Source organism: Triturus cristatus, chromosome 7 (genome assembly GCF_964204655.1).
Source record: "Triturus cristatus chromosome 7, aTriCri1.1, whole genome shotgun sequence".
NCBI lineage: Eukaryota > Metazoa > Chordata > Amphibia > Caudata > Salamandridae > Triturus > Triturus cristatus.
The window spans coordinates 238,901,096-238,914,497 of NC_140590.1; the positions used below are offsets into that span (position 1 = coordinate 238,901,096).

The window sequence follows — 13,402 nt, forward strand, 5'->3', positions numbered from 1 at the left end:
GCGAGGTAGCAGTGAGGCCTATAAGGTCAGGGGCGGTTTTGGCCAAGGTTGAACAAAAGGAGGGCATGTCCGTTTTCCCCCATTTCCTGACCCAAATGTTTTTAGGAAGTGGAGGTTTGACCAACGCGATCAGTGCAAGGGAAAAGGAAATGATAGAATGGTCGGACCAAGAACACGGGGAAATTATGGGGGGTGTGGATGGAATGTTTAACGCCCAGATTTGATCCAACATGTGACCGTGGATATGTGTGGAACCATGAGTGAGCAGTGAGAAGTTCAAGGAAATCATAGTGCTAGTGAACTGGTTTCCGCCGAGGTGCGAGATTGCTCTCAAGCTCCCCAGGTGAAGTTCAGTCTCTGTTAGGGTGGTGCTTCCCAGCTCCATTGTGGTATTGTTCTTACATATAATTTGCGCTTAAGTCTGCCTTCTGGCATATTTAATCCCCCTCTCCAGTATATGCATGTTTATTAGTCACGTATCTGCGCTTGACTCTGTTTGCTCTCCTGCTGCTATTCATTCTTGTACACTCTCCGGGCCTCCAGGATCTGTCTCTATGTCTTGAGACACCACCGCTGAATCAGGTATAGTCTCGGTGTCCGAAGCTCGCAATGTTCCGTTGAGGAGAACTTCAATCCAATTGCCTTTTGAATTTCCTGCATTCTTGTGTCCAATTCTCCAGTCGCTGGAATTCTGCTGGATCCTTTGGATGGGGCAAGACACCTCCTTTCAGCTCCTCTGGTGTCTAACCAGCCACTCGCCTAGCCATCCGAGAAGAAGAACAGAGTGAGTCCCTCGTTTTCCACTCTTAGCTTTGCAGGAAACATGAGGCTGTATTTTAGATTCAAGTCTCTGAGTCTCCGTTTAACCATAATGAAGGTTTTCCTCTACTCCTGAACTCTTTGTGTATAGTCCGGGTATACGGAGATGGGATGGCCCTCATAGAGGATCTGACCATTGTTTCGGGTAACTTGCAGAATGGCGTCGCGGTCCTTGTAATGAAAGAATCTGGCGATAATGGCTCGGGTGGTGGGCGCTCCCAGTCCGGGGGGGACCAGCACCCTGTGTGCTTTTTCAACATTAAAGAAATGTGAGAGTCTGCCAGGAGCTATTTCCTTGGTGATCCAGTCTTCTAAGAATAATTCGGTTGAGTGGCCTTCTGCCTTTTCTGGAAACCAATACACCTTAGTTTATTCCTCCTAGATCGGCCTTCGGAATCCACCACCCTCTCGTCCAGTTGTATTACTTTCTTTTTGAGTTCCACCACCATGGCACTAAGAGTGTGCATTTCTTTCTGTAACGCATCCATGTTGCTTTCCGTGGTGGTTACCCTATTCAACACTTTCCATAGGTCACATTACAGAAGATTCACATCAATGGCTACCACGTCATTTCTGTGGACCACATCGTCTCTTGTTGACTGGATTGCTTGAATTACATATGCTCGTGTCGGGGAACCTCATTACTCTGATTGTGAGGGTCCACCCCTACATTGGCATCTTCTTCTCTGGTTTCTGGGCCTTGCTATATCGGTTGGGCATAGTTTGATATTTTATTAGTTTATGCTTTGGGTGCTTTCCCTTTTACCATGGATACTGTGGGTTTCCTATTCCTGCGCCTGAATGTCCGGGAAGGCCCTTTCTCTGAGGACCCTGGTATGCAGTGCCTTGTTTTTTGTGCTTCTCTGTATTTTGGGCATTGTTCACAGCTCTCAGTCCCCTCTAATGCTTCAGGTTTCTTTTTCAGCCCCCCGGACGCAACCTATTTGAAATTCTTATTAGGTATAGTTTTCAGGTTAGGAGTGTAGCTCTCCTGGTCCGGTCCGCTCCTTGCATTAAAACTGTGCCAGACTGGTGCCCCACTAAGCATTGTGGGAGGGTCTCTGCTATCATCAGTACTTTTTATATTTATTTTTCCTGTCCCCATTTGCTCCTGGCCTCCACTGTGCGCTTGTTGGCCACCTCCTGCTGCGGGCCTCCCCCTCGATGTGCGTGTTTCGGTCCCGTTCTGCTACCTGGGAAACAAGCCCTCTTCATCAATTATGCTGCGATCCGGCTCAGAATGTCGGGGCTGCGCAGCAGGCTAACGCAGGCGATAAGCCTGAGGGCCGATCGGTCTCTATAATTGCAGGTAGGTGCGTATTTGCTTCCCCCACCGTCAGGTCGACCATCAGGGCCTATACACAGCCTCTGGTGCCCTCAGGTCTGCCGGTCTCGACTCCGTCACCTGAGGCTCCGGCGGGGGCCCGGAGGTCCGATGCTAGTCACCAGCGCAGTGGGGAAAGGGCCAAAGGCCGGCCGTTCATCACTATTGCAGGCAGGGACAGGCATGCGATCCCTTGCCTAAGTACGCATCCAGGGCCTCTATTATTGGCAGCAGAGGCAGGGTTGCTTCTCCTACTCCCAGGGCAGTCCAGAGGGCTTCTCCTCAGTTCCCGGTGCTCGCTGGTTGTCCGACTTCACCTCCTGGGGAGCCAGAGGTGCTCTGTCCCTCACTGGTGCGGTGGGCGAAGGCCCAGGGGCTGGCCGCACTCAGCTATTGCAGGCAGAATAGAGCCTACTATCTCCTACCTTTGGAATGTGTTCAGGGCTCCTCACCGGCACCCAATGTCCTCCTGGTTCATGGTCCGGTCTCTGCCCACTGGGGCACCTGGGTGAGCTCTGAAGGTCCACTGGTCGTTGCAGGCAGGGTGTCTCACTTTCGCTTTTGTTTGCTCCCAAGATGGTGCCGCCTTCACTTTCCGGCTCTCTGTTGTCGTTGCGCCGGTCCTGGGACGAATATCAATTCTGTACTTCGTTTTTCCACTGTGGGGGTCTTGCCGCTATTCCATAGCGTTTTTTTGGCTTATTCCGGAGAAGGATATTGTAGGATGTTTGCGATAATGTGTACTGCCGAAGGGAGCTCAGAGAAACGCGTCTGCGCGGCCATCTTGGTAGGCCACGCCCCCATTCTCTGGTATGTCATGGGGTCTAGATATACATTTCTGGTCCTCTTTAAAAATGATGGCAATACCTCCACCATTTTATGTAGATGATCTTGTCTACAGATGTAGTATCCAGGTGGGAGGGACTGATTAATATCAGGTGTGGAGCATTCTTGGAGCCAGGTCTCAGTAAGAAACAATGCATCAAACTGTTCTTCCTCAATTTGGGTCAGTAGTTCATATTTATGAAAGGGAAGAGATCTACAGTTTAAGAGCCCAAAATGCCATTTTGTAACTCTTGAATTAGTGGTCTTGACCTCCTTTATGCTTGTTTGGGTAAAGTTACGCTGGGAGCATTGTTGTTCCCCATTTGCAAGGCATAGCGGAGAGCAATTTGAGGTCAAAGGCTTAGGCCTAAGGGAAAGTAAAAAATCAGCAGAACAACTCATCTTTTTGTGGTGGTTAGGCCCGGGGTTCTGGCGCCTGGTTCCGTTTGGGTGTGGACGAGAGCAGATGAGTGTGCCTTTGATGCACCTTTGGCGTGCCCACTGCACGCTTGCTTTGCAGCTGCCATTTATGGGCTCCAGCAACATCTAGAGTGTTACTCTTCTTAACGTCTCTATGGTCATTGTGCCTGTGGACCCTCTATGGTTGTTTCCTCCACACTATATCCCAACACAGAACACAATAACAAAATGCCTTATCTAAGAGTAAAAAAATAGGAGTGGAGGTCAGCATCCTGTCTTGGCAGAAGCAAATGGAGGAAGCGCAGGCTTGCTAGTCAGAGTTCAGAGAAGCTAAGGCAACCAAGGGGGCAACTTCTAAGGAAGCCACCTGGGTGCATGCCATTGTACCCAAAACATGAGATTCGTGTCAGGGGTGAGAAGGAACATTGTTTGATATCAAACATGATATATTTCAGCGGTATCATAATGGAGCTACCAGTCTCGAGAATACTTCGGTGGCAACCCATGTTATCCTATGGACCGCTAATACTTATAGTAGTTTCCAATAGGAAATGTCACTACAGGGACATATAGGCTTGCATATATATGTCCTCTCCTTTAATATAATGCACCCTACCTCCTGGGCTAGGAGGCCTTTCTTAGAGGTGCCTAGAATATATATTAAAAATAGTGTATTGACTGTGACACACATGGTGAGGGCATAGTCGAGTTTAAGCAGTTTGCACTGCCCCTGCAGTCTGCAATGGTAGGCCTGCTGGCAGTAGTTTACTTGGGTCACTCAAGGTGGCAAAACACTGTGCTGCCGCCCTGGAGACCCCTTTGCCATCCATGCCCTGGGTACCCCTGGTACCATATACTAGGGACTTGTAAGGGGTAAAGTATTTGCCAATTTAAGATTACCAAGTAGAACAAAACAGTTTTGGGAGAGAGCACAGGCACTGGGGTCTGGGCAGCAGTCTCCAGTGCACTATCAGAGACATAACCACCAGCATTTGAAGCTAAATGTGGGGTGGAAAAACCATACAAAAAGGGCACTTTCCTATGATGGGTGCATATAGTAGGGTGTGAGGGAAGACTGCCTTCTCCTTTAATAATACTATGCAGAATTATATAGCAAGGCTAATCATCCGTGAGGGTCTCTAGGCACTGTCACCAGACACGGGGAGTTTAAGTGATTTGCCCCAAATCACAGGTTGTTGAGCTGACCTCAAGACTAGAACCTGGATCCCTAATTCCACCCGTCCTCCTTTAGACCTCTCTCTTAGATGAGGAGTGTGTATAGCAGGGTGTGTGGAGGGACTGGCTTCTCTGCTGAAACCTCTTTGTGGTGATAAGTGTGCATAGAAGGGTGTGAGGAGAAACTGGACTCTCTTTTTTGACCTCTCTCTCAGATGACAGCTGTGGGTAGTAGGGTTTCTGGAGAGACTTGCTTCTTTGCTGAGACCTCCCTCTGTAATGAAAGCTTTCTGCAGTATGGTGTGGGGAGAGACTGCCCTCTCCTTTCAGACCTCACTTTCAGATGCCAGGTGTGCTAGTAGGATGTGTGAAGGGACTGGCCTCTGCTAAGACGTCTGGCTGTAATGATAGGTGTGCATAATAGGGTATGGGGAGTGACAGGGTTCTCCTTTTAGACCTCTTTTTCAGATGACAGATATTCATAGTAGGATGTATGGAGGGTCTGGTCTCTTTGCTGGGACCTCTTTCTGTAATAATGGGTGTGCATAGTAGAGTGTGGGAGGGAGTGGTCTCTCTGGTGAGACCACTCTCTGTACTGATGGTTTTGCGTAGTAGGTTGTAGAGCGGGACTGGCTTCTCCTTTCAGACCTATCTCTCAAATAACAGGTGTGCATAGTATGATGTGATGAAGGACTGCTCTCTCCTTTGAGTCATCTCTCTCAGATGACAGGTCTGTGTAGTAGAGAGTTTTGAGGGACTGGCCTCTCTGCAGAGATGGATGTGCTAAGTAGGGTGTGTTTAGGGACTGGCCTCTTCTTCCAGACTTCTACATGGGGTAGGAGTATGAGGGCTCCAAGGAGCCACCTGCCTACTGATGGGGCTCTAGATGGGGGTGCAAAACAGGATGCAGGGACATCCCTTCTCTTGTGACAGCAGCATTTCAGCGGGCAGGAGGCCTCCATGGTGTGAGGATGTGCACAATCCACTACAGCCAGTTCCTTCCTGCCATATGTGGCGCCAGCTGTGGCTCCTCCTGCATGTAATCCCAGCTGCTGATGAAGAGAGACACAACAGTGAACTGCACCAGGAAAGCAAAACTAGACACAATAGTATCAGAGAGCACACCCCTACTCCCAATTCAAGTTCAGGAACCCTTGGTTCCAGTGCTTGGGGGTGTGTAGCGGATGGTGCACAGGTGTCACAATGGGATGGCACTGCATTGTCTGGGGAAGTGGCATAGGAAGCAACTTCTGCTTTGAAAACTCAAAGAGATGCAAATAGGATTCAGTCAGATGCTTTCCCTGTCTATTTTGCGATCTGACCCATTACAGCTGCCCTTCCACCATTTGCGTCCCTGCCAGTGGAATTGTCTTACAGTTATCTACAGATGTTTTAGCTGGAAGTCGACCTCTCCAGAAAAAAGATACTTAAGGCTATCACATGAGGTAGACTAATCTTAAAGCCTTATCCCTGCCTGGGTAAAAGTAATTGAACTGTTTCATGGGAACAAGCAAAATTGCAGGAATCTGCATTAAAATGGTAGAATGGTTCAATAGTTCATTAGCAGCTTTTGTTGAAGAATTTGCACAGATGATAAAGGCCCAATAAATCTCAAGGTGACTTAAAGAAAAGCTTAAAATCCTACAGAGCTAATCAAGGAAATTGGAGAAGGCCCAGCTAAAAGACCCTAATGACAAATAGATTCGAACCGAGGGCTCTAAACAAGTAATGCTTTACCTTGTTTATTTGAGACAGATGAAAATATAACACTATCCTTAAAATTCTGTTAATTCTTTATGAGTATTGTACTTAAATGTAAGACACTCAATCTGTATCAAAATCATATAACTTGCCTGGGCACACGACAAGGCAAGCCCTTCAGGGCTAAAGTTCTTAAATTGTACATTATCACCAGTTATCCACGCTTTGGAAAGGATATATGTAATCTGCCAGATTTAGCAAAGTTATCAGAGTTGTTTTGTTGTCTTTAAAAAACACTTATTTCACTTTGAAAATCTTTATTGTATATCTTAAAACAATATTACAATATGAAATTAATTAAGAATGGTACAACTGGACATGATTACAGAACGAAAACCATAATGGTCAATCATATCTGAACTTGTGATTTATATGAAGTCTTGTTTTTAGCCTAACTGTATGCAGTCAAATACTATTTACTGATTTCAATTAAATACAATCAAAAATTCTAAAAATACTAAAAAACATGATTATAATAATTACAAATAGTTTGAAAACATTGATAATTGCATATAGTTTAAAACCAATTAATTGCGAACTATGGGGCATATCAACAAGCAGGAGATAAAAAATTATCGCCGCTTTTGCGGCCGTTGTCGGCGATAATTTTATCGCCAAACTAGCAAGGTCACGCTAACGCATGAAACCTCGCATTAGCGCCTGGATTCCTAACGCCCAGCTTTGCATCTCTAATGAGATACAAAGTGGGCGTTCCTGACCTGGCATGACAGGAGAAATGTCGCTAAGTGACATTTCTCCTCTAATCAAGCCCCACGCTATGAAGCATGGCGTCAGGAAAAGTAGCGATAACCCCTGTTATCGCTACTTTCCTTACGCCTGCTTCAGGACTGACTTAGCCATGATATCCTATGGAAGGTGGATATCATGGCTAAGTTTGTGAGTCTCTATCAACTAGCTAACGTGAGATTATCGCTGGGTTTCCAGCGATAACCTCACGTTAGCCAGTTAGCGCTAGGATTTTTATCGCTGATGAGATAAGCGTTGCTAATAGCACGCTATCTCAGCGATAAAAATCGGCGCTAGCCGGCGATAATTATCCGAGCGCTAATTGCGCTCAGCGATAATTATCGCCGGTTGTTGTTGATATGCCCCCAAAAGTCTCTAGTGATATTGCTATCTTATAGAGCAAAATGTATCTTATTTCTCCCCAAAATTTTTTACAAAGTTCAACCTTATATTCTAAAAAATTTGGAATGCCCAAAAAAAGAGAGGGTCACAACCAAGGTCTATTGTTATGTTCTGGCTGCTGTTCTATATAGCACAAAAATTCTCTGACTTAAGAGAGTTCCAATAACAAATAATAACATACCTATTCTGTCAGGTACTAAAGAATGGTGGTACTAAGCACTATGTGGAAACAAGTTGTATTATACAAGTGTAAATGAACTCGGTTTTGACTTTAGAGCCCAACTCAATATGTCAAAGCAAAGCTGTATTACAACAAACAAAATAAAACATTTGTTCACATTATGTTGCATGCATCCCATGTAGCTATATGCCTCTTCATCTTTAGGTTTACATTTACGTGTCCATTCTTCACTTTAAAAAAAAAATAACAATAGATTGTAGGCACAGTGGCTTCAAGAACTGGATAATAACTTTTCCTTAGTTGTGACAATTTATCCCTGTTGCATGTAATAAATGCTAATGAAACAGTCAGTGAAATATGAAGCCAACACTGCTAAAACAAGTTTTACACACCAGTGATTCATCACAGTTGTTCACTTTCACAGTGCTCATAATAAAGCGTGATACTTAAACAGTCATGAAAAGAAAGACAAATCAATTGGAGAAAATTATCCTGCAATTTCATTGTGAATCCTCCTATGTCTTTCAAGAAAACATTTTTTAAGTCATTGTAAAACAAGAGAAGAAAGAGCATTCCAGCTTGGAAATGACCAATGGCTATATCCAACTTTTTATGTTAGCCTTCTCTCCATGCTGACAGGTTCAGTTGGCTTATTCTGTCACAGTTTATGAAGTCTTTGGGGTACTCATTGGCCCTGAAAACATCCCTTGGCACTTGCTTGATCCCAGTGTTAGCACAGATAATTTGAGGAAAAGAGACTTGCTCCAAAGCAGTGCGTTGCCAGTTGTTGAATACACCAGGATTCTGCCACCAAAATCTGGAGGACATAAACAAAAAATGCAAGCATTAACCCTCTTTTCAAAAAGTAAATAATTCATCTCCAAGACTCTGTCAAATGACCTCCAGAATACATTCCAGAATTCTAGTTAAATGATGTTTTCATTTTGTGTCCAGTTTGAAAAAACAAAAGAAAATTCTTATTTCAAAATTCAGATTTTCCTATTTGTCTATTGGAAGATTAAACCCACGAAAAGCCCACGGCCACCGTTTTTGATGACATTCCGATTGTAAGAAAACCCAGATGCCCATCTCATGTTTTTGCTACATGAATGCCTGGTCTATGACCTCTGCGTGACCCGAAGGGCTGCTAAGCAGACTCCACACTCAATATGCTCTGTTTTCAAATGGTTTATCCTCCCATTAGGCAGCAGTCAGTGGCAGCCGGCACGGCTCGTGGGTGGGGGTGGCGCGGGTAGGCGATATATGGGGGGGTACAATGTAAATAAAAATAATTAAATAAACATTTATCTTGCCGCCAGGTCCCGCGTTTCTGCTCCAGCAGTCCTCTGTCAGACTCCAGGAACACGAAGCACAGCTAGGCTCCCCTGACCAATCACAATGCTGCAATGCAGTGTTGTGATTAGTCTGTGCATCGTGGTTTGACGATCAGCCAGAGCATGGGCCACTCCTCCCCTGCCCTGTTCCCTAGAGCAGTGCATCCCCGCCTGCCCACAAAGCAGCGCAGAAACATAAAATGATAATAACTTAAAGTTATTAACTTAAAGTTATTATCATTTTATGTTTCCTTTATTTGCACTGCTTAAAAGCAGTGGGGCGATGCTCCTCTGCCATAGCGGAGGAGCCACCACTGACAGGAGTTAGGCCTATCAAAGTGCACCAGGAACCTCTTCTTCTGTCCAGAGCCATGGCCATAGTGGAGGCTTTTCCACATTCGGTGTCCAGCTAAAAAGAATGTACGAAGGGGTGTAGGGATATTTGTGGTGTTCTTTCTGGCCACAGCTGCAGACAGACACAAAGATTCTATTTCTAAAACATGTTTGTGCTGTTTTCTATTCAGGAGTCAGGGCCATAATTGGCCTGGCTCTCTGTTTGCAGTCCAAGAAACATAAAATAATGCAGTGTTTTTCCAAATTCCAAAAGACATACCAAAAAGATAGATTTTCTGACTCTAGTCATATTATGTGTGAACATGTGCACTCGCAGTGTTGGCTGCATGTGTTTGTAGGATGTATGTGTCTGAAGTGTGCATGTTTCTTGTGTGTGTCCGATTTCTGCATGGTTGTATTCCTCCTATATGTTTGCTACCTGTCTTCTCCTGAATATTGATATGTGTTATCTAAGTGTGCAACGTTGCCTGCACATTTGCATTTAGTACATGAGAGTTAGACCTGTTGGCTTTTTCAGTTATGGTTTCTTCCGGTTTGTAACTTCAACCACAAACGCCCGGTGCTATGAGTTGTTGGACCTGGAATAGGCAATAAAATGCAGACTCTATGTTACCAGTGACTTTTACTTATGCGGATCGTCAATATCGGCCAAATAGTGGGTCCTTTTCTACTCTGATTTATCACTTGCGCTGAGCAGGTGTTAAATGAGAAGTAAAGGCTCCGCAGGGTGGGACAATGCCTGCAGATGTCGTCAGGGGGCCGGAAGGCTTTTGAAATACTGGCTGCAGTCAGTGGTGTAAAGAAACTTGAGGGGCTGCCCCTGAAAAGTACATGGTGGGGGCCTCCCACATTTCGGACCCAGGCAAGAGCTCTCAGGCCAGGGACCCCCTGCCCATGCACAGTGCTGGAGGGATCCCCCTAGAGCTTGGTCCCCGTCCCCCTTCTCTCCTCATTGCAGGGGCTGTGGGAGCCAATGTTACGCCAGTTGCTGTAGCGCTGAATGCACATCCAATGTTGTTGCATGTGGTTGGGTGGGGGCTGGGCTGTGCATCAACCAGCAGCCCGTTATCTTTGCAGGCTGCAGCTTTATCAGGTAGATATCCACACCCGATAAACCCAGCCTGGTGTTCTCACACCCAGGAATTGTGGATGCGGGAACAAAGTAGGAATACTACTCTGCAGCCTCGTAATGAAGGATTATACTCTAGACCAGTAGTCTAAGCAGTTTATTACGATTCTGGAGGTCCACAGACCGCCAGACTCTTAGAGACGGCGGTCTTGCGACTGCACTATTATGACCGTGGCAGTTGGGCTACCCTGGGACCACCGCTACCGCCAGGGATCCCTGGTATGGCGTTCTTGAGGCTGCAATATACTTGGAAGGGTTGTTGCAGTCCCAGCAGGCATATTACTATTTTCCTCATCGCCACACTTTTCATTGCAGTACGACCCCCTGGTGCCTCTGCGCCATGGGTGCATGCACCCCCATGTCTGCATGAACCCTCATGTTCCTGCACGGAATGAAATGCACAACATTGTGCATTTTGGTCCGTGCAGGAACATGCTTTGACATTCCCATTCGGGTGTCTATTTTAAAGGCACTGCTGTGGGAACGCAATAGAACTGCCTGCCAGTGACTTAATACATTGTGATCTGACGGGCGGTCTGTTTTAGCTTTGGCAGTGTGGGAGCCGGGTGGCAGCGTTGCGGCCCCACTCCCACACTGCCAAAGTCCTAATAATGCTCTTAGGTACACATGCCTCAAGCTAAGAAATAGCGAGTCCTTATTTGCGATTTTTAAGGAATCGCAAATAAAGAATCGCTATCTCCTATGCATGACGCAGATACCGAAAATACACCGAATCGGTAAAAATCGCTAACCGCGTTAGCGAAAATAACCCAAAAATCGCTATCTTGGCAAAACACACATATAGTGATCTCGCAATTAGCGAGATCGCTAATAGCGAGCTCGCAAATAGCGAAATCGCTATTTGCGAGTTCGCTATTTCCGAGTCGCATTGGGAACAGTCTGATGACATCAGAACCAGGAAGTAACTCTTCCCATGGTGCAGTCTGTGTTCATAGGAAGCCAGAGCAGGAAGCTGAGTGCCTGTATAGAGCTGTGGAGAGGACTACTTAGCATCCAGACCACTGCAAACCCAGGAAATGGCCAATACATCAGCAGAGGAGGGTGCAGGTGCCAGGAAATGAAAACTAAAGTTCAGTGAGAGGGAACTGGAGTACCTTATTGAAGAGGTAGTGAAGAGCCATGACAAGCTCTTTGGGAAGCTCTCCCTTAAAGTCCCAGAGGCAGAGAAAAGACGCCTCTGGAACAAGATCAAGTCAAGGGTAAATGCTGTGGGTGTGACACACCGCAGCATCAATGATTTAAAGAAACGCTGGTACGATCTGCGCAGTCGTGCCATGGAGAGAATTGCCCAGAGGCTGAGGGAGGCAAGCGAATTGCCCAGAGGCTGAGGGGGTTAAAGAGCACCGGAGGAGGACCATCGACAGTCCTGGACAACACAGCCCTGGAGGACCTGGTGGAGGGCACAATCCTGCCGGAAGCTGCTGTGGGGGTGACGCAGATGGATACATCCGGCGCAGCCTGCAGTACAGAAGGTAAGAGGCACTATGATAAACCCATCAATGTACATTATAATAGCGCCCATACAGTAATAAGAAGGCAGGCAGCTGTAACCAACCCCAGTCCACAGTCCATATACAGTTACTACTGTATCCTGGGAGTTGTAGTCCCCTGAACCAATTAGTGAGTCACATAGCACTTCGTGTGACCATTGTGCCCAATATGCATTACAGACAGCGAATACAGAGAGTGAGAACGTAAGAGCAGACATAATCACCATGTAGCTAAACATTATCCAATGAAATTTTAAACCTGCACTGTTTCACACCACAGGTGCGGAGGAAGGAGACAGTGATGGGAGCGAATGCAGGGAGAGCACCCAGTCCACCGCAGAGCCTGCCGTTGCAAGACCAGTCACACCTCCCAGCACATCCCAGGCTCCCACACGACCCAGGGCTACAGTCCCTCCCATGCAGCCAATGGAGTGCCTTTCTGAACCTGACATGGCAACTGCAGAAGACCAGCCTCGTGTCAGGTCCACCACCCCGCAGACACCCGTCCTGACGATGCGAAGACGCAGGGCAAGGGGCCACACAACTGCACAGGAGTCATCGACTCCAAATGTCTGGGGACCCGTTGAGCTGCATATGACAAGGGTGCAGCACCTGCAGGCACACCACATGGGAGCAATCAGCCTGCAAATGGCCAAATTGAACAGAAACCTCTCTACCATGGCAGATCGCATGAGTGACCTCACTCAAGCAGTTGTGGAGGGCAACAGGGACACCAACGCCACATTGCACGAGCTCGTGCGTGTGATGCAGGAGGGACAGAACACCGAGCGGAGGAGGCATCGGCAATTCATGGGGCGCCTGGCTGGATTGACACGCTCCAACCACAAGTTGAGCAACGCCACTGCACTGCTGTCACGTCGGTCGGTGGCAATGCAGATCGACATGGGGCATTGTTGTAGGGACGTGGCCAGGGCCCTTGGCCAAGTTACCACAGCTGTAGAGCAGATCCAGGCTGGTGCAGGTGGCCTCAGCAATGCCACTGGAGATGAGGGGAGTGAGGAGGCATCCAGCGTGAGCAGCATGTCTGCGCCAGTCAGCACCGGCCGAAGGTGTAGTGCATGACGTTCTACACCTAAAATTCCACCAATGGGTGAGGATGGCGCTGCAGGAGATAGACGCCTCGGTGTGCGTGGGAGGAAGCGCTGAGCACTCGCATCCCTCCGGACAATTGGCCATGGTGGCGTAACCATGGTCAGGACATACAGAGGGACTGGTAATGGAGTCCAAACATTATTCCTCATAGTGCCTCGGTACATGACATGAATGTATCCTTAGATTACATGTATGTTTAGACACACAAGAGTCCATGTGCAAGTGCAAATAAAAACTTTGCATTTGATAAATGATAGTTTCTGTCTCATGATTACGTACCTTTGAAGTGATGTTGGGTCATGTGGG

At 47.0% G+C, this 13,402-nt stretch overlaps 1 protein-coding gene across 1 annotated transcript in view; it reads right to left on the minus strand.

Moving 5' to 3' along the window:
• Positions 1 to 6,291: 6,291 nt before the first annotated feature.
• The window catches only part of LOC146809304 (eosinophil peroxidase-like), a 188,026-nt gene continuing 180,915 nt past the window's right edge, over positions 6,292 to 13,402 (minus strand). The window contains exon 13 of the mRNA XM_085616114.1: positions 6,292 to 8,472. Coding sequence (XP_085472240.1) covers positions 8,271 to 8,472 — 202 coding nt within the window. The 3' untranslated portion in view covers positions 6,292 to 8,270. The remainder of the gene's footprint in view (positions 8,473 to 13,402) is intronic.